The sequence below is a fragment of the Nannobrachium achirus genome (assembly GCF_963921795.1).
Source record: "Nannobrachium achirus genome assembly, chromosome: 12".
Lineage (NCBI taxonomy): Eukaryota > Metazoa > Chordata > Actinopteri > Myctophiformes > Myctophidae > Nannobrachium > Nannobrachium achirus.
This window is the reverse complement of record NC_137832.1, coordinates 45,747,618-45,770,023: the sequence shown is the minus strand read 5'-3', so window position 1 is coordinate 45,770,023 and position 22,406 is coordinate 45,747,618. Positions and strand designations below refer to the sequence as shown.

Here is a 22,406-nt window from a genome sequence, read left to right as displayed (position 1 = left end):
GTTGTGTGCTTGTAGATCGGCTGTTTTCACTAGTGTAAATCATTTTTAAAATGATAAATACAAAACAAACGGTTTTGGACATACAAGGTTTCCACCCGACAACGACGAAATATAACTCATGTAATTGGCCCACTGGCTTGTCACTTGTCATGATCTGAAATGGCAAATCTTTGAGTAGCAGCAGCGGTATAGAGAGAGATCTCTCTCTATAGCACGCAATGAGGGCCTCTACAACTCTTTTTACCGGGCTGAATCAGGGGCCCAGCACGTCCCTGGTTATTGCTCTGTGATGGATATCACCTTGCTGGTTTATCGCTCTGTAGTGGATATCGTTCGGTTATGCTGTAGGATAGTCTCTCTAGACTATATCTCTCCATCAAACATATTTCATATCTCCCCCACACATATAAAATATGGGGGGTTGGGGGTTTATCAGAGGAGGAACTGTCAATCACTCACTCCACACTGTGGACAAGCAGGTTTTCTTTTCTTTTCCTTCAGCTGTGGAGGTGGCGACCACCGTAACCTTAAACCCCAATAGCACCCCTTATTCTGGAGGGTAACATGCATCAGAATTAGACAATCTCCCAGCTCACAGCGTGTCGTGGCTCTCTATTTCTAGTGAAGAGATTCGGTAGGAAGCAGACCAAATACAGCTGCACGGTTTCACTAAGAATATAGGGTTTAAGTGGGGAACGCGATGCATTCACTGTGGTTGTGTTTCCGTACGGACATGTCATTTCCTTTTTATGTGTTAAGTTTGAAGTACATGGTACGTCTAAGGCTTTGTGCCTTGACATGTCTGCTAGTGCTTTGTTTGATAGCCTAATTTATTTGTGTTTCATTTTAATTGCGTCACTGTGTTTATGGGCTACATGACATATTCATGTTATATAGCCCACCTAGGGCTCTTTAAAACTTAAAGTGCCCCCCATGAAAAAAAATATTTTGAACATTAGTCTGCAGTAGAGGACATACATTATGGATGAAAGCTGTTCTAGATGGTTTGCACCATAGAAACCAAAATCATAAAAATAACCCTGCAAAAACTGCCACTCAATTGAGTGTATTGCAAAAAGCGTATGCATTCTGCCTAACAGTCACAAAAAAAGAGCCCTACATCCACAGAAAGTACAAGGACTTTGGCGCACTACATTTACCGAACCTACTAAATATTGCACTCAACTGAATATTTTTGAATATTCAGTTAACTAATTGTGGCCGTAATCTATTATTTTCTTTGTGATTATTCTATAGATTGCTTTTTGGATTAATCGAATAACTGAGAAGCAAGTACGTTAAAAAAAGATCACATGCATGCTCACTATGCGTCAAATCACAGTGTGTCAAATCGATGAGTTTGATTAACTTAGTCCAATTCAATGGATTAATTTAAATTGATTGGTTTGATTACAACTGTAACTGTTGCCCTATTTGAGAATAAATGCTTTCAAAGTGGCCAGGATAAAGCTAAACGTTGGAGGGGTTATTCAAAGGGGTTGATCAACAACATGGCTAACCACTTAAACCCTTAGTCCATCCGGGTTTCTATACTTTACACACGCTGTGGGCTTGGAGATCTGCTATTTTCTGCAAACATTCTCCACAGAATACGGATGCTGTGGTTTAAAAATTGTTTGTATTGTATAGTTCCAGAAGTTAAATTCCCCACAAACGGAATTGCTGCCTGCATGCACAAGTACATTTTGTTGAACTATCAGAAAGCTCCAACATTATTTATATTTAACCTAACAATGTATCTGCAATGATACTCCTACTATACTGTAGACACCACTTATAGTAGACACCACTTTCCTCCAATTGCATTTTAACTACCACACTGGAAAGGTTTTAAATAGCTCAGGGAATAAATAATTCCATATCATCACCGTAGGTACTTGTAAATGTGTGAGCAAATTTTCCTTGGCATGTTAAAAAGAAGAAGAAAAAAAAACTATTAGCTTTCCTAATTTATTTAACAGATTATTCAGTACAGTGACAGGGAAAATGTCATGGAGATGGCCTCGCTTAATTTTTGTCAAACTAATCCTTTTTGACATGGAAAAATGAGGAATCAAGAAAAACACCCTACAGTGCATTTACATGATTTACTTGACAGCTAAATATTTTCATGAGAGAACCATTGCTTTAATTGGCCAACCTCATAGTCAAACTCGTCCCTTTATAGAGCTTTATTCCTTCTCTTCTGACAACTCTCTATACCCTTAAACCCTAAAGTCCCTAATCTGACCATGATGTCCTAATACTGTGCGGGAACATTTGGCAAAAATAGGCAAACATTCTGTGAAAATATCAGAGCTCACAAGTTTGTAGATCAGTCAGTTATTGGCAAAGAGCTTTGGAGGAAAAGTATTGACTCCTGGAGGGGAGCTATGGTCAGCCAATTGAGTATATTGCTTTGACTGTGATGTCATTCCATCATTCTGTATCTACGTACTTTTTTCCTCCCTCTGCCCTGTACCTAATCTGTTTTTAACTGCTGTACTGTGACTGTCTTGACTGCGCTGAATTTCCCCAGCGGGATCAATAAAAGTCTTATCTTATCTGGGGCTGAAGTGGTTAACTCAATCCTGTAATTCTTCCTTAAGCCCTCACCCCGTATATATATATTTTTTTAACTATGCAATGCTAAAGACAGCAAAGCCTGCAGCAATGCATAATAAGTCAAAGAATAATGCCTGTTATATTGTTCACTGCACGTATTTTGAGTTCGTATGCCCCTTTTTAACAGTACAGTATATCCTGTGTTAAATTCAGAAAAGCCTTTTTCTTTTTTTGCATCATGATCCATTTTACATAATAATTTATTCTCTGATTCCTCACGGGAAACTGTCAAGCGCATTCACGCTTTCAGCAGCAGCATAAAATATTGTTGTGTCAATCCCAGAGCAGTCGGGAGTACACCCACAAGAAACATGTGAACCATCTAAAATAGCAGGGGAAAGGGAGGTGGTGTCACTTCCTTAGGACTCCAGCTGGGTAACATCTAACCAAAGAAAGAAGTGGGCCCTGCTGATAAATGTATTTCAGTCATCAGGTTCAAAATGGATGAACCCAACAAAACTATTGCTGTTGAGCCAATAGCAGATCTACAAGTACAAATAGGGATTAAGAAATAATAAAAAAAGAAATATGCTTCTTGATTCATCTAGAAAAATAAACAGAAACTAAAACTTACAGCTAATCCGCACTGCATGCGATGCGATGCGAGCGATGCAAAATCTCATACATTTGTTTCACTGAGGACGTCCTGATCGCGTCGTAGTCCACCCCTCCTGTTTTCGCTCGCAGGGTCTCTATTTGAACGAGGTTTTGCGACGATGTCCATAGAGGTAAATGGCCATGTCCCGCCCCCCAAACACTTTTTTAAAATTATTTCTTTATTTGATTGGTTCAGGCTACGTTGCAACGCAATGGGTGACGCTCCATATGCGGACAGTGTTTCGCAGGACATTGTGCCGCATAGCTCGCTCGTGTGCAGTGCGGATGAGATGTTATATCATTTCTCAAATTGTAGCTGTAGCTAAATACAGTATTTCACTTCCAGAGTGAAATGGTTGTTAATTGCTGTGTTCCACAGTTTAAAAACAAAACATCAGGTAAATCATTCATCCTTTCAATGGTGGAATGACTTCTTCTAGTAGGCTTGTTTAATGAGCTGAGGGAATGTTTCCCCAAGCTACTCTTTTAGTATCTCTGTTGCAATTCAAAGCATTAGCAACCTTATAATGTGCAAGACCGGTTCCTTTAAGGGATTATTCTGTTATTTTAGTTCCTGCATTTAGTTTGTCTAATTGATGTCTGAATTTGAACTTGTTGTAAAAGGCAGACTTCAAAACAGATTGCCTTTCAACTATAATAAAAGCTTTTCTGCAAAATGCTTAAACAACCTCTGTACTACAACTCTCAGTTGTTTTAATTCAAGTCCTTTCTGTTTGCCGCTGCCTTTTACTGAGGTTCTTCTAATCATTTTGTTCAATTAGTTTTCTGTTTGTAATTCTTTTTTTTTTTGGTACATATTTTTTTTTTTACAAATGTCCTTACTGCTTAATGGTTTATGTAAAGCGCTATTGTCAAATTATCTTGTCTGCCTTCCTTTTCCTCCAACTTTCCAGTCTGTTAAAATTAACTGTGTGACCAGGTCATACAGTAGTCCAGTCCAGTGGTTCCCAACCTATTCTGGATCAGGGCCCACTTGAAAATCTCAAAAATGCACACGGACCACCCATCTGACCAGTTAACACGGCTGCTGTGTTAAGTGGTCAGATGGGTGGGCCACGTGCATTTCCAGAGCATGTTTATTTTAATGATCAATCAATAGACTGTGTTTTCCGGTAGCCTTGGATAAAGACTTTATCGAGTCTGACTTTTACTTTCGTACCTACGAAAGTCTTGGCCTGCACCCCCAGAGCATCCTGCACTTTCACCAGTAAAGCCCATACTTCTCCGTACATGTACAAAACCAATATATATAGGTGCCTAGTGCCTACCAGGTTGACCCAAATGTTAACTCTTTGTTCAATGTATTAGTCCATATTTTTCAATAAATGTGTGTTTTAATGCCATCTGGGGTTCTGTCAGAAGTTCCCTGTATTCCTCAATGAGCGGTAGTGACCCGCACCCGGTGAAAGACAGAATTACACTCAATGTAAACAGGTAGTAAACAAGGAGGACAAAATGGCGTTAAACATATTTAAAGCACATACTGTACCTATTGAAAAATATGGACTATAGTAACTGTTACTGGTGAAAGTGCTCGGGACACTCTGGGGGATGCGGGCCAAGACTTTCGTAGATACGAAAGTAAAATTCAGACTCGATAAAATACAGTGTTCCGACTTGGATCGATGGAACTAACGTATAGTATACTTTTTTTTATTTATCGGTGTCACTATGAAAATACGTTTTCAAGATATTATAGAAAAAATACCAAGACATTTTTTAACATGCCTGTATTAATATTAATGTTATATTATCAATAATATTTGAGTGTTTTACCAATTATTTGAGGACACACTTGCAATACAGTCACAGCCCACCAGTGGGCCCCTAATCGCTGCATTAGGCTAGCGGTATGCACATACTGCGATGCTCAGATTCAGATACACACTTCGATCTATGATGCTGTGTAAACCCACCCTTCCCAGAACTCTTAGACAAGGAGGATCTAATCGATGGTAAGGTCAAGAATTTGCGTGGACATCACGTCAGCCTTAGCTTGCGTTTTGTTGTCTTGGTATGACTAAGTATCAGAAGAGATAGAGAGAGAAAGAGAGAGTCACACTTACCAAGAATTTGAGGGGAGGCCTCATGTTCTTGGATGATCACATGTCTAGCGCCAGGTGGAATGAGAAACATCTTAAGGTAACCTTTGCACGTGTGCAGCAGGAGCAGCAGGAGCAGCAGCAGCGGAAGTAACAAGGGTTAGAAAAGATAATAACAATGATATGTGAGTGAGCTTCAAAAGAAAAACTGCTATCATGACGTTTGCAGAGGTGGACATCACACACATGCCCCAGAGGCTTTCTTCACTTTGCTCTACAAAAGCTGGAAGACTTGAGAAAGAAAACGCATACAGTATACAGAATATGCCAGTGGTTCCCAACCTTTTCTTGATCCCTTGAAAATCTTAAAAGCGTTCACTGCCCACCCAACAGACCACTTAGCAATATGACCACTTAACAAGTGGCTAGATGGGTAGGCCACACGCATTTTCAGAGCATGTTTATTTTAATGATCGCTTGGATCAATGGAACCAACATACTTTACGTTCTTATTTTTTGGTATAACAATGAAAACACATTTCTCAAGGTTTTAAAGAAAATGAGTTACATACATCGTTTAGAATTTTTTTACATTATCATTAAAATCGTAGTGTTTTGCTAATTATTTGGGAGCCCACTTGCAATACCCCCGCGGCCCACCAGTGGGCCTCAGCCCACAGGTTGGGAACAATGTGCATATTTAGAGCAGTTCTCTCCTGGCTTCAGAAGCCTAGAAGAGATGGTTGAATTGAAACATGACGTAAAGGTTCCTCATTCATATCTAACCACTGAAATGTACAAGTGACTGTTATGAAAACACACATTCATTGTTAACCACATGAACCCCAGCGTCCCTGTTCTGGGCATGTCAAAATAGCAGATCCACCCTGTCACAACTCATCGCACTGGGACACGTTGTGAGCTTGGTGATTTGCTATTTTCACCAGAGAGATCTGAGGTTAAGCAATTTGACAACATTATGCTATGAAATATGAACAGAATGAGAAGGCCTTTAGCCATAATTTCAAACGTGGCATGGTAGACAAGCTTTGCTCTCTAGAGCTGCAAAGTTGCCTTTTTTGCCAAGGATGTCCACCAGCTGCAAACCTACACTGACTCACCAAGTACATTTCTAGAATCCTCGGTTTCATTCAGATACACATTTCGAGCTCCTTTGGGCAAGAAGAAGGCTCCTCTCGTCTTCCCTTGAAATGGAACGAACCAGTTATTTTATTATTTTCGCACATTTTTCTCTGACATTGACTCTTATGACACCCGGAAGCATTTCTCATTTGCATAGCGCAGGGAAATCATAACAACTTGCATCAGACAGTTGAAGCACACTAATTATGTAGTCAAGGCTGAAATGGCAAAGCAGTGGCACTTGCCGGGCAATCAGCTACAGTGCCATTATTACTTGCCATTTAGCTTTGACGGGGAAACACCAAACCACTGTTGCCTACTGCGGATGCACTGGAGTCGCTTGGGGTGGGGGTGGGTGGGCGGGCGGGCGGGGGGCTGGGGCGGGGGGTATTATGAAGGCAGCTGGCACTCTTTCCCCGAGTTCACCTGATGTGAACTACAGGTGCAAATGTGGCAGATGCATGATCTGTATCACAAAGATAAAACAGCAATCTGACAAAATTGCAGAGACGGCAGGCTACTTTTCAGCTGGGAGAAGAATAGCCAATGATTGCAACCAACCTCACAACCACCGGGTGATCGGGAGGTAGAAATTACTGTACAAATTTGATGGCACATTAGCGAAGGAAAGCACTTCACTCACCCACACAATGATTAAATGAAAGAGATTGTGCAGAGGTGTACATAAAGCACTAGTGTGCGCTTACGTTTTAGTCTCAGATACAAAAGGATAGTTGAGGTATCACACTACCAATGGAGGGCCGTGAAGGTCTGTTAACCCCCGCTATTATCTTTGGCCCCAAGCACTAAAGCTGAAATAACTCTCAGGACTGCTCACTAGACTTGAAGACTGTTACTGGTGACAGACAACAACAGAAATACTCATGACACAGCACACAGTTTTTATGGGAGCAAAGCTGATTGGATCATTAACCAGAGACAGTTGTGTTGTGATAGACGGGATTGGAAAATAATATCATAATATATTTGGACAACTTAGACAGTGCTACGGAAAAGAAAACAGCAACAGCTGTTGTTCTTCATTCCAATGTTTCTACAGCGTGCCGTGTTAGTCATTAATCTAATCATCTGGCCAAACTACAAGCAATCAATCAAACAGAAACACTATGACATAGACGACGCTGTGAGAGGCTCAGTAACACTGGATACTTGCATATTGTGTTTTCCAACATAGGGATGTCTTTATGGCATCTCTTGCTTAACTGTTTTCCTGTTAAAAAAGGTGAGTGATTATTGTTAGAGACAGAGACGGGCAGACACCACGGTGAGTCAATCACAGTTTAAACAAGGTGTGTCCTGTAACAATTGAAGCCTTCACACACCAATCTTCATCAGTGGTTCTCAAAGTGTGGGTCCAGTGACCCTGCAGCGTTCCTTAGGGGGGGTTCAAATGAACCCTTGGAGGTCTGTAACTCTAAGAGAGTACAGATTTGTACACACTCAGCATTAGTTATGGAGAACCTAGAAATAAAACACTTTTGAGAACCACTGATCTGTAAGTTGCAATAATGCATGCAGTACAACTGAGGCAGTATACCAGCTCTTTTTCCCCATATGGTCTCAAACTAAAAACCTTTCAGCTCACATTACAATTCTCTGTTGCTGTATCTGCCGACCAAAAGCAGTGATAAAAGGATCTGAGATGGCATCAAGAAACCAGTATGGGATGTAATTAAACTCTTTCATCTTTCTCTTTGTTATTACAGCATCGTTCACACACACTTCATGCTTAAAGTTAATGTTAAGATACATCAGCCAAAAAAAGAGGAAACCCCTGTTTAGTTTGACACTACAGTAAGTAGACAGTTAGCGTTGTACCAGTCCACAAAGCATAACCAATTGTCTCCTGGAGCAGTTGTGGTCACTGCATTTTGGTGTGTGTGCATGCATGCGTGCATTATGAGTAAGAGAGAGAGAGAGAGAGAGAGAGAGAGAGAGAGAGAGAGAGAGAGAGAATTGATCTTTTACTCTGTTCCCTGTGGATTCAGAGGACTTGAGCATAGTTTGCCATGAGAAATTCATTAAGTATTCCAAGTTCCAACTATGAAATCCAAATGCCAAAACACGTCAATTACTACAGTTAATCTCTCCATTCAATGCTTCTCTAATGTGCACTCTGGTAACTCTGAGAAGTCAAAACAATGAAAAGCATGCAGTGCTGTGTAGAGACAAGACAGAATAACAGAGGCACTTGTTTCTCTAACATGAGTGTTATTTATCTAAATGAATCTTGCTGAATGGACCTGCCTTTGTGAATGATTGTAAAGTTAGCAGGCTCCCTTGAGTAGAATCACTATACACCAGACTGTATCTGGGGCATACCAACCAGCTGTGAATTTAAATAAATGTTGCATAAAGCAGTAGTTCCCAACCTTTTATGGATCAGGGCATGTAGCCGCTGTACAAGCTCACAACGCATTGCATCACGACCCGCAACGCAATGCATATACAGATCCATCTAAAAAATATATATATATTGTGTAAAAAAAAGCATGCAGATGCCCTAGCACCCCAAATCATAACTGACTGCGGGAAACTTCCTACTGGACTTCAAGCAACTCTGACTTCAGAAGGTTGACATTTCTCTGTTATAAACCCTTGTTTTGAGTGGTCTCTTACAATATTGTAATATTTTGAGATAAGGATTATTGATATTCATGAGCTGTATGCCATAAACATTCTAAATTTAAACAAAACATTTTTTGGAATATTTCACTGCATGCGCAATGTATCTAGAACATATGAAAGTTTCAATTATTTTATTATATTAAAGAAGAAATCTAACTTTTACGCAATATTCTTTTTCTTTTCCCTCAACATTTTGATCCCACGATTTTGTAACCCATTTTTCACCCAGTGCCAATTGCCTAAGCTGTAATCTTGGGCGCAGCTCTCTCTCTGCCAACCTGAGGAAAGCCCTGAACTGACCTCATTCAATTCCTTCAGTGCATGAGCTTCCCCGGTTGGACATAGCATATGGAAGGAACACGTTGGCCAGGGCAGGGGGAGGCATTATAGAGACCTACAGGGGACACGGGGAGATCATGCAAACTCCACACAGAAAGGCCCTTTCGCCAACCCCACCTAGGGTATGGGAGCTGATGATGTGGAGCAGAGAACACACCCCCAGTGCCCACAGCGTCCCCCGGCAGGAATTGAACCCAGGACCTTCTAGCTGTGAGGCGACAATACTACCAAGTGCGACACCGTGCTCCCTTTACACAATATTCTAATTCTTTTAGATGGATCTGTATATTTATACATTATATATTACATCTGTGTGTGGGGGAAAAAGCTGGAAGTTATTTCCTGGCGTACTGGGCTCATGCAGCTGTTTGTGAGATAAGCCCCCAGTCAGGAGATCTACATGCATGCCATTATTCTTGTTTCTTTCTCATTTCATCTGTCTGTCTCCTCAGGCCTGCCATATGTCTGCAATAGTCTCACACAGCCAGATGATCAGAGATCTCTGTGTACAGATACATCTGGAGAAATCTAAACACAATGTATTGGCTAGAACAGTGGCCTGTACACACACTGCTTGGATCCTGATACTGTGCCAACATAGTCTGCATTGCTTCTGCAATGCAATTTGTTTTTACATTTCTTTTTTTTTATCCCATGATTTTGCACTGTAACTCATTTTCCACCCAGTGACAATTGCCTAAGCTGTAATCCTGGGCGCTGCTCTCCCTTTGCCAACCTGGGGAGAGCCCAGAACAGAGCTCATGCTTCCTTCGTTCACTGAGAACAAAATATAACCATGGCATTACCTTTGCGAACAGTATCTTTTGGTGTTTTGTCAGAGACCTTTCAAGTGTTAATTTATTCACTTGTAAGTCTGAGCTGAGGGTGTAAACAATCAAGGTAACCAAATGGGTCCATTCGATTGTTAGAAGTTAGAGTCTGTTCAATTATCACTAAATTATCAATACTGTGAAAGTATTCCGGTATTCTGTTGATGCTGTTACCAGCAAGTTTGTAGCACCTGAGACCTCAGGTGTAGGCAACAAGGCTAGAGCAAATCGTATTGCAGCTACTGGTTTATCCACTGTTAACCGGGTGCACGGCTCAAAAGAGTTCAATATCAGAAAAATAACTACCAGCACTGCAGGTACCTTCAGGTGCTTATTCAGAAGTAGGCATGAGTAAACCATGAACGTGTGTTTACTCCAAGGAAGACTTCCGCCGCATCGCGGTTTGCCCATACTTCTCTGTGAATAAAAGTACCTGGACAACATTATTCTGAGAGTGTTGATACTACCGGCAATGGGCACCGTCATTAACACAAAGTGGTTTCTGCCTTCAACACTGTGTGATGTGGGACCTTACCAGGTTTCTTGGGCGTGCGGGTGAAGGTCCCTTTAACCGTGCGGCAGTGAGAGTTGTCTCCTCCACAAACCCCACACTTGTCCTCAACTTTGTTCGAGCCTATTTCCTTGTCGCAGCCGACTTTCTGAGAATCAAACCAGAATCATGCGGTTAAGAGTGAACCCAGTGAGGGAGCAGAGAGACATTTCTTTGTTCATGGATTTGTAATATTGCCAATAAGCTGTGATGGAGTGCCCACCCTCTACAGACGGTTGGGTGATTCCATTATGTATTGGATCGATTGAACGGCCACAACATGCTGTTTACATATGAATGTAAATGTAGTTGGAGGAAAGGTCACACTCTAACTGTTCACAGAAAGAATAGAAAGTTTAGATTATTGTCAATCATGCTCTCACTCGCTCTCTCGCTATCATCTATCTCATGCACGCACGCACGCACGCACGCACGCACGCACGCACGCACACACACACACACACACACACACACACACACACACACACACACACACACACACACACACACACACACACACACACACACACACACACACACACACACACACACACACACACACACACACACTGCATCTCTAGATTAAGGTCTGAGAACATTCTGTGATTTTCTTTTGATGGTTTTAACATTCCAACGGCACAATAGTAATAATAATGTCAGACAGTTCTTTCAATTGATGGCTTTGAGAACTCTTACCACACATTCTCCACGTACGCAGATACTGTAGGCGTCCTTGTAGGAGCATCGTGTTCCATCATGCACTAGTTGTTTCATGTAAGCCACGTCTCCTGTCTCCTTTGACTGGCAGTACAAGTGACATCTCTTGTTGGCTGAATCAAGGCCAGAAATAAATGAGAAACATTCATTAGAAAAGGCAACAATAGAATAAAAGAGTGTCTATTTCCAACATTTCCACTACTGCTGTCATAAAAAGATATGTCTGGGTGCAGAGAAAAGGGACTCATGTAGGTTATTGTTAAGTCCTGCAAGGAATAGGTTTGGATTTGGATTTTTCAGTTTTTTCCTTTTTCATAATTATCAAACCTTTTAGAATCATTAAAATGTTTGAAATAGTTTGTAAATATGGTGGTGTTTATGTGTTTCCTTAGACCATTCTGATGGGCGGAGATGTATGTGAAGCCAACATCTACCTGGTTAAAAAAAAAATACAAGTACATGATGCTACTGTACATCTTTCTGACATAGCGTTTTGGATGTAACAGATGAATGGTTATATGCTCCCAGGACCCATACAAGCACAACGCTGTGATCCGTAGTAGATTAACAGGCTCATGGAGCAAGAAGGGACAATGAAAGCTATTATTCATAAATGACAGGCACAGACTGGAAACTGTATGTGCACGGAACGTCCTCTCCATCAGCTCCTTAATGCTTGGTTCTATTCCGACAGGAGCTCTTCAAGCTCAAGCAATCTGAACCGCACTAACAGAACTCATCACTCATGAGACCACACATGCACACACAATCACACAGTCCCCAGTGCACTGTTGTAGCTCAGGGTAACATCTCCAGGCTGGATGGACCACCGACCACCATACAAATACCTTGGTATCTGGTTGGACAATAAGCTCAACTTCAAACATTACAGTACAGTACCAGCTCTCATGCCATAACTTAAAGGCCTGTCCATACTGACTCCGACCACTGAACCTTTCGTCGGAAAGGTCCGGTTCAACTACAAAATGACGTCACTCGCATCTTCTGAAAAGCATTACACCGAATTAGAGTTTGGAAAGCTGCACGTCGGAAAAGTCGGACATTTGGTGGTCGGAGACAATATGGACAGGACTTTAAGTTAAGGCATTAAGAGCTGGTACTTAAGACAATCAAAATACAGCTCTCTGTCTTTACAGAATGAAATTGTGATGTATGTGGTCTATGGTGATACTGTTTATAGATTTGCTTGTCCACTACTGTATATTAGCCAAATATAACTTGAGGTTCACACCTACGTTGCACCGCTGATCCGAACAATATGTCTGCTAGTCTATAAGTGTCTGGGGCTTTGTCAGACAACCCGTTGTACCCATCTGTCTGGGTCCCTTTTGCCAATATGGACATATTGGAATGCCCATATAAGGGCATATTAGTTGGATCGACAGTTCTGGACAATATCCGAATGACACGTCATCTCCAGTCCTTGCCGATACACGTGGCAAGTTTTGAAGTCGTTCTGTCCCATACAATACTATATCTGTGGCACTAGACAACCAGATCTCCTCCATGTATGACAATAAATGGGCGAATCGGGTTTGTTTATGGTTAAGTCTGAGCTCCATCATACTACTGTACATAGAGATGTATCTCAAGCTGTGCATTCAGGGCGCATCATTCCCCTCAGTATTCATTTGGTTGGTAGTCTTTAACCTAATGCAGGTGAAATCACTGGTACAGTACATCTTCCTTTACAAAGGTAATGTTGGTAATCATCTGTTCGTTTTGATTAAAAAAAAACTTAACGTAAGATCCAATGCCTGGCGGCGATATGTTCTGTGTGAACTACTTACTGTAGCGAACTGAGGCAGGTAAAAGAAGCCCATTTTATTTTCGCCCCTGAGCTTGGAACGACCTTCAGGCGGGCCTCAAATTAATTTCATTAATTTCACTAAGGAGTTTTAAAAAGATTACAGCAGATGTCCTTGCTAGTAGCTGTTTTTAATTGGTGTTTTACTGTTGCATTAGGTTCTTTAGATTTTGAAACTTCACTGACTCAATATTCAGCCTATTGGTCAATGCATACTTATAAAAGTGTTTTTCTTTTTACTGGTTAAATGAGAACAAAAGAAAAAGAAAAAACATATGTGGCCAGAATGTGGGAGCATCTTCGTCTAGAAAGGTGCTTCTCAAAGTGAGTTCCAGAGGGTCCCCAGCAAAATTAGGAACAATTTAACTACTTAAAAAACATAATTTACACTAACAATATTCAAAAATAGCCAATCTACAAACATTTAGATTGGCTAAATGTTTAAATGGTGTAACAACAAGTATGGGAGTCCCTAGCATATATTCATGAGCATGCATGCCCTTTCGCACACACACAATCAAGAAGCTGTCTGCAGGCTGTGGTTTGGCAGGCTTACTGTCTGGATGCTCGTAGGGCAGCCAGTGATGCTTGGTGCTCTGGAACTCAAAGTGGGGGTTGCGGAGTTGACACTGCTGCGCACGGAAGTCCTCAAAGTGCTTGGAGCAGTCGTCAGTGTTGCACAGCTGGTACTCGTAATTCACGCCGGGGCAGTCCTGGCCGCCATTGGAGGGCCTTGGAGGAAATGGAACACATGAACCAATGGCACAACAGAGAAAATGTATGAAGCAATGAGAGGGGTTTCTGAGGAGAAAACCAGAGCCACAAGTGTAATTGTGTTGTAAATGAGCACCCTACACATCTTAGATCAGTGGTTCTCAAACATATTCATGTGAAGGACCAAATAAATAGGCCACGGACCAAAACAGAAGATGCTGTTAAAACCTTTCAAAATTAGATGTTTCAATGTCAGCTGAAGTATGAAATTAGATTAAATTGGTTAAATTGTTCCTCGTTTTGCTGGTAGATGACTCATAGAATACATAATGAATACCAGCAATGACAGTTGAAGAAATTACATAATTATTTTTACACTGCTACAGTAAGTGCTGGGTTCTCACGCTGGGTTGTTGCACTGGCGTGTACGGAAGCGGACCCCGGTTCCACAGGAACGGGAGCAGGAGCCGTACTTGGTCCAGGACCCCCAGGCACCATCTAGCCTACCCTGGTTAGGGTTCTTCCACATGCAATGGCCTTTGTAACACCACTGCAAAGGAAGAGAGAGAGAGGACAAGAGAGAGAGAGAGAGAGAGAGAAGAGAGAGAGAGAGAGAGAGAGAGAGAGAGAGAGAGAGAGAGAGAGAGAGAGAGAGAGAGAGAGAGAGAGAGAGAGAGAGAGAGAGAGAGAGAGAGAGAGAGAGAGAGAGAGAGGTAGACATAGAGAGACAGAGAGAGAGATACAGAGTCAGCCATACAGAATGACTCATTCAAAGTAAAGCCCTCAACATGTTAACGTAACTCTAAAGAGTGTACAAATTAATTTGGTTCCATTTGTACACTCTTTGGAGTCTATTCAACACTGAGGATTTTATTTCGTTCCAGGGTGGAAAAGTAGACAAAAAAAGAGCATGAAACTAACTTTTCCAGGTGCACACTCTGTTCCATCGAGGGGAGGGCCCTTCTTGGTCTTGCAGAAATAAGGGTTATCTGGGTGACTGCACCACAGCTGCTTACATGGGTCAAATGTCCGGAACTGAAAAGAAGAAGAGAAATTGACATGGGAGGATGATTACTGTCCATTATGTCCAAGCATTACCAGTACTGTGTGCCATCACTTTCGGGCAGAAATCTGTCAAAAAAATGTACTTTGATGGAAATTGAAAAGATTACCTGTGTTCCAATGGATTCTATGTAGCTGTAGCATTTATTTAAAAGCTCTTCCTAGGATTAGCATGTGATTGCACATCACACTCTGTATAATGTAGCTGCTTTACTACAAAGGCCCACCTGGGCTTCAGTGGTCAGGGTTCCTCGGCGGTCAAGAACACAACATTATGTCATAGGGTTTTATTGCCCGAAATGCTCGTAAACAGAGATTAAACATCAAATATTTAGGTAGGCCTACACATTTAGTACGTATGTGCTGTAGCCTATAATTAGTACATCTGTTGGCACATACATGTACCGGTCGGTTAACCAAAATTGTGAATAAACGTGACAATATTCACCTAACAGGGATGACTAGTCCGGGCATTTCGGGCAGTAGGTTGATGGAATCGTGCACTTTATGATAGAAGCATGAAATTGGCACACAGTTAGAACATGCAATATGGAAAATGTTTGGCTATAGGGACATCGCAGATTTGTCTTGGGAAACTTGTGGGAGCCAATCAAAGTTGGCGTCTCATAGACTTTACTACACAGTAAAATAATGCAAAAAATAAATATGCTTTAAGTAGCATGTGAGGGGTCAACCTCGGGGGTTTTCATGATTCTGAATCCAATTCAAGCATTTGTTTTGCACGAAAAACATTCCTTGGGCTAAAAACAGCCCCATAACACTTTGGTTTAGTGATGAGTCGTCACTTTTCACAGTTTTGTGGGGGCCGTGTTTCGGAATGGAATGTTTTTTGTGCAAAACAAATGCTTGCATTGGATTCAGAATCCCGAAAAAACGCTAGTTTGACATGCTACTTAACGAATATTTATTGTTTGTATTATTTTACTGTATAGTAAAGTCTATGAGAGCCCAACTTTGATTGGCTCCCACAAGTTTCCCAAGACAAATCTGCAATGTCCCTATGTGACGGAGAGAGTCGCAGCCCCAGCTTTGAAGCCTCAAAAGTCTAGTATCTTCCCCCGACCAAAGAGATGTCTCTTTGGTCTAGTGGTTAAGATATTGGACATTCGCGTGGGAGACCCGGGTACGAAGCCGGGTGGGGAGGTTCGGATCACCACTGTTACATTGGTGCCGTGACCCGAATTCTGGCTTCCCCGTAGGAGGAGGTCAAAGGGGGGTGAGTGAGACGGAGAGAGTCGCAGCCCCAGCCTTGAAGCCTCAAAAGTATAGTATCTCCCCTGGACCAAAGAGATGTCTCTTTGGTCTAGTGGTTAAGATATTGGACTTTCGCGTGGGAGACCCGGGTACGAAGCCAGGTGGTGAGGTTCGGATCACCTCCATTACACCTATGTATATGTAAAAAAATTCCATATTGCATGTTCTAACTGTGTGCCAAATATCATGCTTCTATCATAAGTGCACGATTTGTCCACGGAACACTCAGACTAGCCAGGGTTAAAGTGGTTAATCCACTCAAGATTCACTACTAGAGTCTAGTGACTAGACTGATCTATAAGCAGAGACACTTGGATGAATCTTCACATTCATTTTGTAGTACAGTAGATGCATTTTTCTTCTTTCTTGTTATCCTGATTAAGCTTCTAGGGATCATTCACATAAGGACATCTGTGTGAATTTGTTTAAGAATACAATTAAGCACCATTAAGCTTATGGTGTTGCGTGTTTATTCTTATGAAATGCCCTAGAATAAAGATAAACACGGAACAATTAATTCATTCTAGCTTTTTAGTTATAATAGCTACTGCACAGCACAAGAGCGGCAGTTGAACGGACTCCTTTACTTGGTTCAGACAAATATCAATGTCTTGTGATGTACATGCAGTAATGTCACTTTATAATTATATGCAGCAATGTCAGAGTAGAGTTTGAATATAATACTGTACATTGCATTTTAGAAAGGGCCTAGTTAATTAAAAAATATGCATTAGTTCAAAAGCCATTGCATGAGTGGCAGGTCACTCTTGGCGAGATGCTATTTGATAAAGGGTGGTCTTCCTATCTTCAAATTGAAATCACTTCCCACCATCCTCCAATTCATTAAAATTGAGGAATGTAATTACTACTCTAGTCTCTGTGTCAAATATGCCTAAAAGCGTATTTTATTTTATTTTATTATATATATATTTTTTGACCATACAGTATCATTCATGCGATCTGAATGGGAAACTCATTCTAATTCCACATGCCACATCTGCTATGTGACACTGAAGCCTAATTTATACTGCGTGAGTCAAGGCTCAAGGCTCAGCTCTGTACTGTAAATGCACAGAGCTATGACTATGTCTCACCATGTATAAATTACACCAGCTATATCCAACCTGTGGCCCGGGGTCCACCGGTGGACAGTGAAGATAATTACAACTTAAGGAAAAGGTTTCCACCTGGCAGTGCTGATGTACCATACATGTAAATACTACCGTACATACTGTATAATCATCAAACCCCAGGATGCCAACAATCATTCACATCAGTGCATATTCATAAAGAACCAAGGCACTTCAACAGACATAGACGGCACAGCCTTTAATTAGATCCAATTCATGAATTCACAACAGCCCCACTCACTGCCAGCATCGTGTAGAGATTACAAGCATTGTCCTGTTCTCAACAGCATCACAGGTACTATGCTGATTGACACCGCATTTACTACTCAGTTCACAATTAAATGAACTGTGCTTAAAACGGCTTACAGTAGCATCCCTAACTCTGAGAAGAGTGTACACTGAAAATAGCCAATCTACTGTACAAGCTCAGCAGCTTGTTGTGAGCTTTTAGATCATCTATTTTCTGCAAGCAAATTTGGTGTAAAAAACTAACAAACAGGGAGTCTACAGACCCCTGGGAGAACCCATTCAGTCAATGAAGTATAGGGTTTAAGCAGTGGTGTAAACTAAACTACTTAAAGTGCCGCTGACACGCCCCTCTACGGGGAGTGGCACGGAAAAGGGTGGCAAGCCCCTCACTTTTAGAGCCCCACTGCCCGGTGAGAGGCAGCGTCACCTCTCTGTGAATTTTAGCTAATCCGCCATTTCAACAAATAAACATAAACAAACACATTCTCATGAACAATGGGAATGTAACAACCAGATTTGTGTGAAAATATAAATTTTAAATGCACAGATTTATATGTATTTTCGTGTCTTAACTCATTCTGTGCCAAATGCCAAAATGGCTCCAAGGTAGATGTGCCACGATTTTGTATGTTTTTCTTTACTATGCAATGAAAAAAAATGTTGTTTTTTTTATACTTTTTTCCCCCCACAGAAACAGACACAGGTGTTGTGATTCAGTGGCAAAAATAATTTTGTCAATCAGACAAATGGTTCCAGAGATAGAGCTGTTTGAATGAACACACATGAACACTTTCTCAATCAGCTAAACGAGGGAGCGAACACACAAACAGAGAAAAGCATCTCTTTGATCTCACTTTTTTTTTTTCTATACAAAAAACACAAAAACCGTCAAAAACCGTCATTGGCACAGAATGAGTTTTAATAGCTTTAGTTTTAGTGCTAACCTAGTAGCCCTGTGCGAGCAGAGGAAGTTGCTTCCTGTGGGCTGTGAGTGCGACCAGCGGGCGATGGGAAGAGAATGTACATTGTAGGTACAGTACATTATAACTCTATTGTACAGTATGGGCGTGCCGTGACGTCATCAACAATTCTAGACAAAAATTGCGAAAGATTTACCTTGTTTTTTTCTTTAAGTAGTGTATACAATTTTGAGATATTTGTACTTTACTTGAGTATGTCTACATTGCAGTATTGATACTTTTACTTAAAGTTATACCATGTAACTTTTTTTATAAAACAAATCTTAAAATTGTCCTAACTGTTAAATCGCTAAAGTTTTAGAACACCCACTCCGTTATTTTCAGCTTCTAAAGCCTTCTCTTTATATGTTTTCTACGAAAAACGGCCGAAAGACGTGGACGCGACTGCGATTTGCTATAGAGCTACTGACCACTAGTTGAGCAACTTACACAGTATAGCTTTAAGTAAAAAATGTTAATACTTTTTCCACCACGTGGGTTTAAGACATGAAAGCTGACCTTTGAAGACTATACATACTGTTTTTTCACCTCAGCCATACAGCACTTTGTGACAACATTTTTAGCATGAGTCATTTTTTGAGTCATGTTTAACCTTTTACTGTGGGTCACCACATTCATTTACATAAGGCATAAGCAACAGACATTTGCCAATTCTTTGAAGCACTGTGATGCACTGTTTTCATGCACAGCACTACTCATGGGAATTATCAATAGCCAATGGCCAAGAATTTCATTGGATTCATATTCCCATTTTACTGTCTAAATGTATTTGGATTTTATGTCTGCGTTTATTTAGCAGGCCTTCCCCCATAAGTTTTGAAATGCAAACAAACTACATTAAATTCTGAAAAACAAAACAAAAAAACAAGGCCAGTTCTGGCATTTTCAGAGGTTATTGTCAGCAGTTCTGTCTATTTTCCCCACTGTATTAAATCTTTTAAGATGTTAACCTGGTGAAAATACTATGCCTAAACCTAAACCTAACCCTAACCTCAGTAAAACTATGCCTAAACCTGGGGCGCCCGCTGGCCTGGTGGTCAAGGCGCATGCCACAAACTAGGCTATGATGCCTGCTGGCGTCGCCGGTTCGATTCCCGATTCGGACGACCTTTGCCACATGTCATTCCCCATCTCTCTCCCCATTTCCTGTCAGCCTACTGTCCTATCAAATAAAGGCATAAAAAGCCCCAAAATAAATCTTAAAAAAAACAAACAAAAAAAACAATGCCTAAACCTAATACTAATCAGATGTAGGACTAATGAGATTTAGGACTAATGGGCAGTCCCCCATAACATGCGCTAATCAAGGGTTTGTGGTTGCGCTAATCCTCGCTCTCTGTGCGTGTGTGTGAGAGAGAGAGAGTGGAATCAGTGGCAGGAGGAGCGCGACTGTGCGTGTGGGTGTGCATGCGTGCGTGTGTGATAACTCAGGTCTCACATTGCTGTTAATCCGCCTTCACCCCGAGAAATAATGCATAAAAAAAAGCGCACAGGAACGAAATTCTGTGCGTCACCCGTGCGCCTCGGCTCTGCGTGTACCGGTAGGTGTGTCTATTGAACAGAAATGTTATTGAATATAATTGAAAGAGTGACATTGTGTTTTTTGCCTTGAAAATAATGAAGGGCAATATTGCCATCAGCTACTGTCTGAATGGGAAACTTATTTTCATTAGGAGGAATTTCCAATGTTCAGTTAATTCTATAAATCAATGCGCACACACACACACACACACACACACACACGCGCACACACACACGCGCACACACACGCGCGCGCGCGCGCGCACACACACACACACACACACACACACACACACGAACAAACAAGCAAACAAGAAAACATTCTGTAAACACACACACAAATTGAACGTTCCCAAATAGCTCACAAGCGTCGCAATGTGACGCGTTGTGAGCTTTCTTGACACATCAGCGAGGGAGGGCGATGACATCAGCTACATAAACAAAACCGCCAAACCCATACTTTGGTCTACTCTAGCTCAAGACATCGCTATAAAATGTGTGCTGTCAGCACCACTGAACCTTGGTTATTCCCAAAGGGTTTGTTGTTATCTATAATGCGGGTGGTTGATAAGAGTCCAGCGGCAGCCGGAGCAAGTGTGTCATTCAGCAAGTTGCGAGCAAATCAGCAAATCTTTGCACATCAGGGAGTTGTGGAGAAAGACGTTTGTACAATCTTTTTTACCAACAGTAAGGACTCCAGGGCAGGTTCAATGTTTTCTTATCTTTTGTTAAAGCCCTGAATTGAAACCTAATGTTTTCTTTTGTTAGGGTCTTAAATAAAAGGCAGACTGTGGAGAGCTTAGCTGGTCAGGTAGTGAGTTCCACAAGATAAACTGAAAAAGCTGAAAGACCTGATAGCTTTCAAAGCAACAGGTCATGATGACATGATTTGTAAAAATGACCCCTGCTGTATAAAAAAGGAAGCAAATTATCAGTATCCAAATCAAAGGTAATAGAGAGGGTCAAAATATGAGCGTATATTACAGAATACAAACATTACACAATCTTCAGTATGAATTCCAATCTGGTTTCAGATAACGTCATGCTATACTCTGCTCTAAGAGATCACATTAGGGAAGAAGTCGATATGGGCATTCAGGTGGTGCAGGGTTAAAGTACCTGTCCATCACCACAGAGTCTAGGGGTTTAAATCGTGCATGGTGTGCCCCGCTTGGCAATTCTTTCAGGCTTGGGTGGCACCTGTCATGGGGTTGATGGGTGGGAGGAGAATTACATAGGATGTATGTCATCCTGGTGTCACTGGGTGCCATGACATTATCCTGACAGCCCATTATTCCTACACCCTGTTGGTCCGACTGGCACCATTATCACTAAATCTAACCCTAACCCTATAACCTCACACTGACCTAACTGTCGGAATAATGGGATGTGGAATCATGAGTGGCAGGTAAGACAGTAGGGTACAATAGCATTCCCGCAAGGGAGCGTTTTATGTCATGTTCTTTCTGCTAATGGCATGGCATCAGCCTGTGATTGCAATCTGTTCCTTGTCACTGACGGCTTAGCTCTCTTAGTTTCTCATCACTGTGAAGTAGAAGAATTACTTAGAGCTGAACTCCACAAGCCAAGGTCAGCATCTGGTAGAAGATAGGTCTCTCCATCTCGGTAAAACAAGAGTTGATGTTCTTTGGGTTTAATGCAGGAATGTCCAAAGTGCAGCCCGGGGGCCAAATGCGTCCCGATGACACATTTTATATGCCCCGCAGCTTCATTCCTAAATTCTATAAACGGCCCGCCAGCACCATCAAACAAGAAGATTTTACAGTATAATTTGTCAGGATTCCTTGTTCCCTGTTGTCTCATTCTGAAGGGGTCAAAGAAAGGCTATTTAGTTATTTGTGTTTTGTTCAGAGCACACACACCTGACAAAAGACCATTGATATTAAATTCGGATGATGATAGTTAAATAAAATATTGTAATTGCGATGAATATGTACCGGTATGTGACTTTTTTATGGTCCGATCTAAAGTACATTCTGTCTATATAGTCGGCCCTTGGGTGTTTTAATATTTTCCAATGTTGCCCCCTTTGAAAAAAGTTTGGACACCCCTGGTTTAATGCAAAACCAAAGAATTCTCTGAAATTCAGAGTAGTAGTAAGTTAATTTGAAGT

The 22,406-nt window shown here is 41.3% G+C and overlaps 1 protein-coding gene across 1 annotated transcript in view; it reads right to left on the bottom strand.

Moving 5' to 3' along the window:
• The window catches only part of adamts3 (ADAM metallopeptidase with thrombospondin type 1 motif, 3), a gene marked incomplete at its 5' end in the record, with an annotated part of 177,804 nt that overhangs the window by 27,274 nt on the left and 128,124 nt on the right, over window positions 1–22,406 (bottom strand). The window contains 8 exons of the mRNA XM_080739631.1: window positions 5,310–5,390; window positions 6,407–6,485; window positions 7,598–7,659; window positions 10,782–10,905; window positions 11,493–11,626; window positions 13,898–14,073; window positions 14,460–14,605; window positions 14,977–15,090. Of these exons, the coding sequence (XP_080595757.1) occupies window positions 5,310–5,390; window positions 6,407–6,485; window positions 7,598–7,659; window positions 10,782–10,905; window positions 11,493–11,626; window positions 13,898–14,073; window positions 14,460–14,605; window positions 14,977–15,090 (916 nt within the window). The remainder of the gene's footprint in view (window positions 1–5,309; window positions 5,391–6,406; window positions 6,486–7,597; window positions 7,660–10,781; window positions 10,906–11,492; window positions 11,627–13,897; window positions 14,074–14,459; window positions 14,606–14,976; window positions 15,091–22,406) is intronic.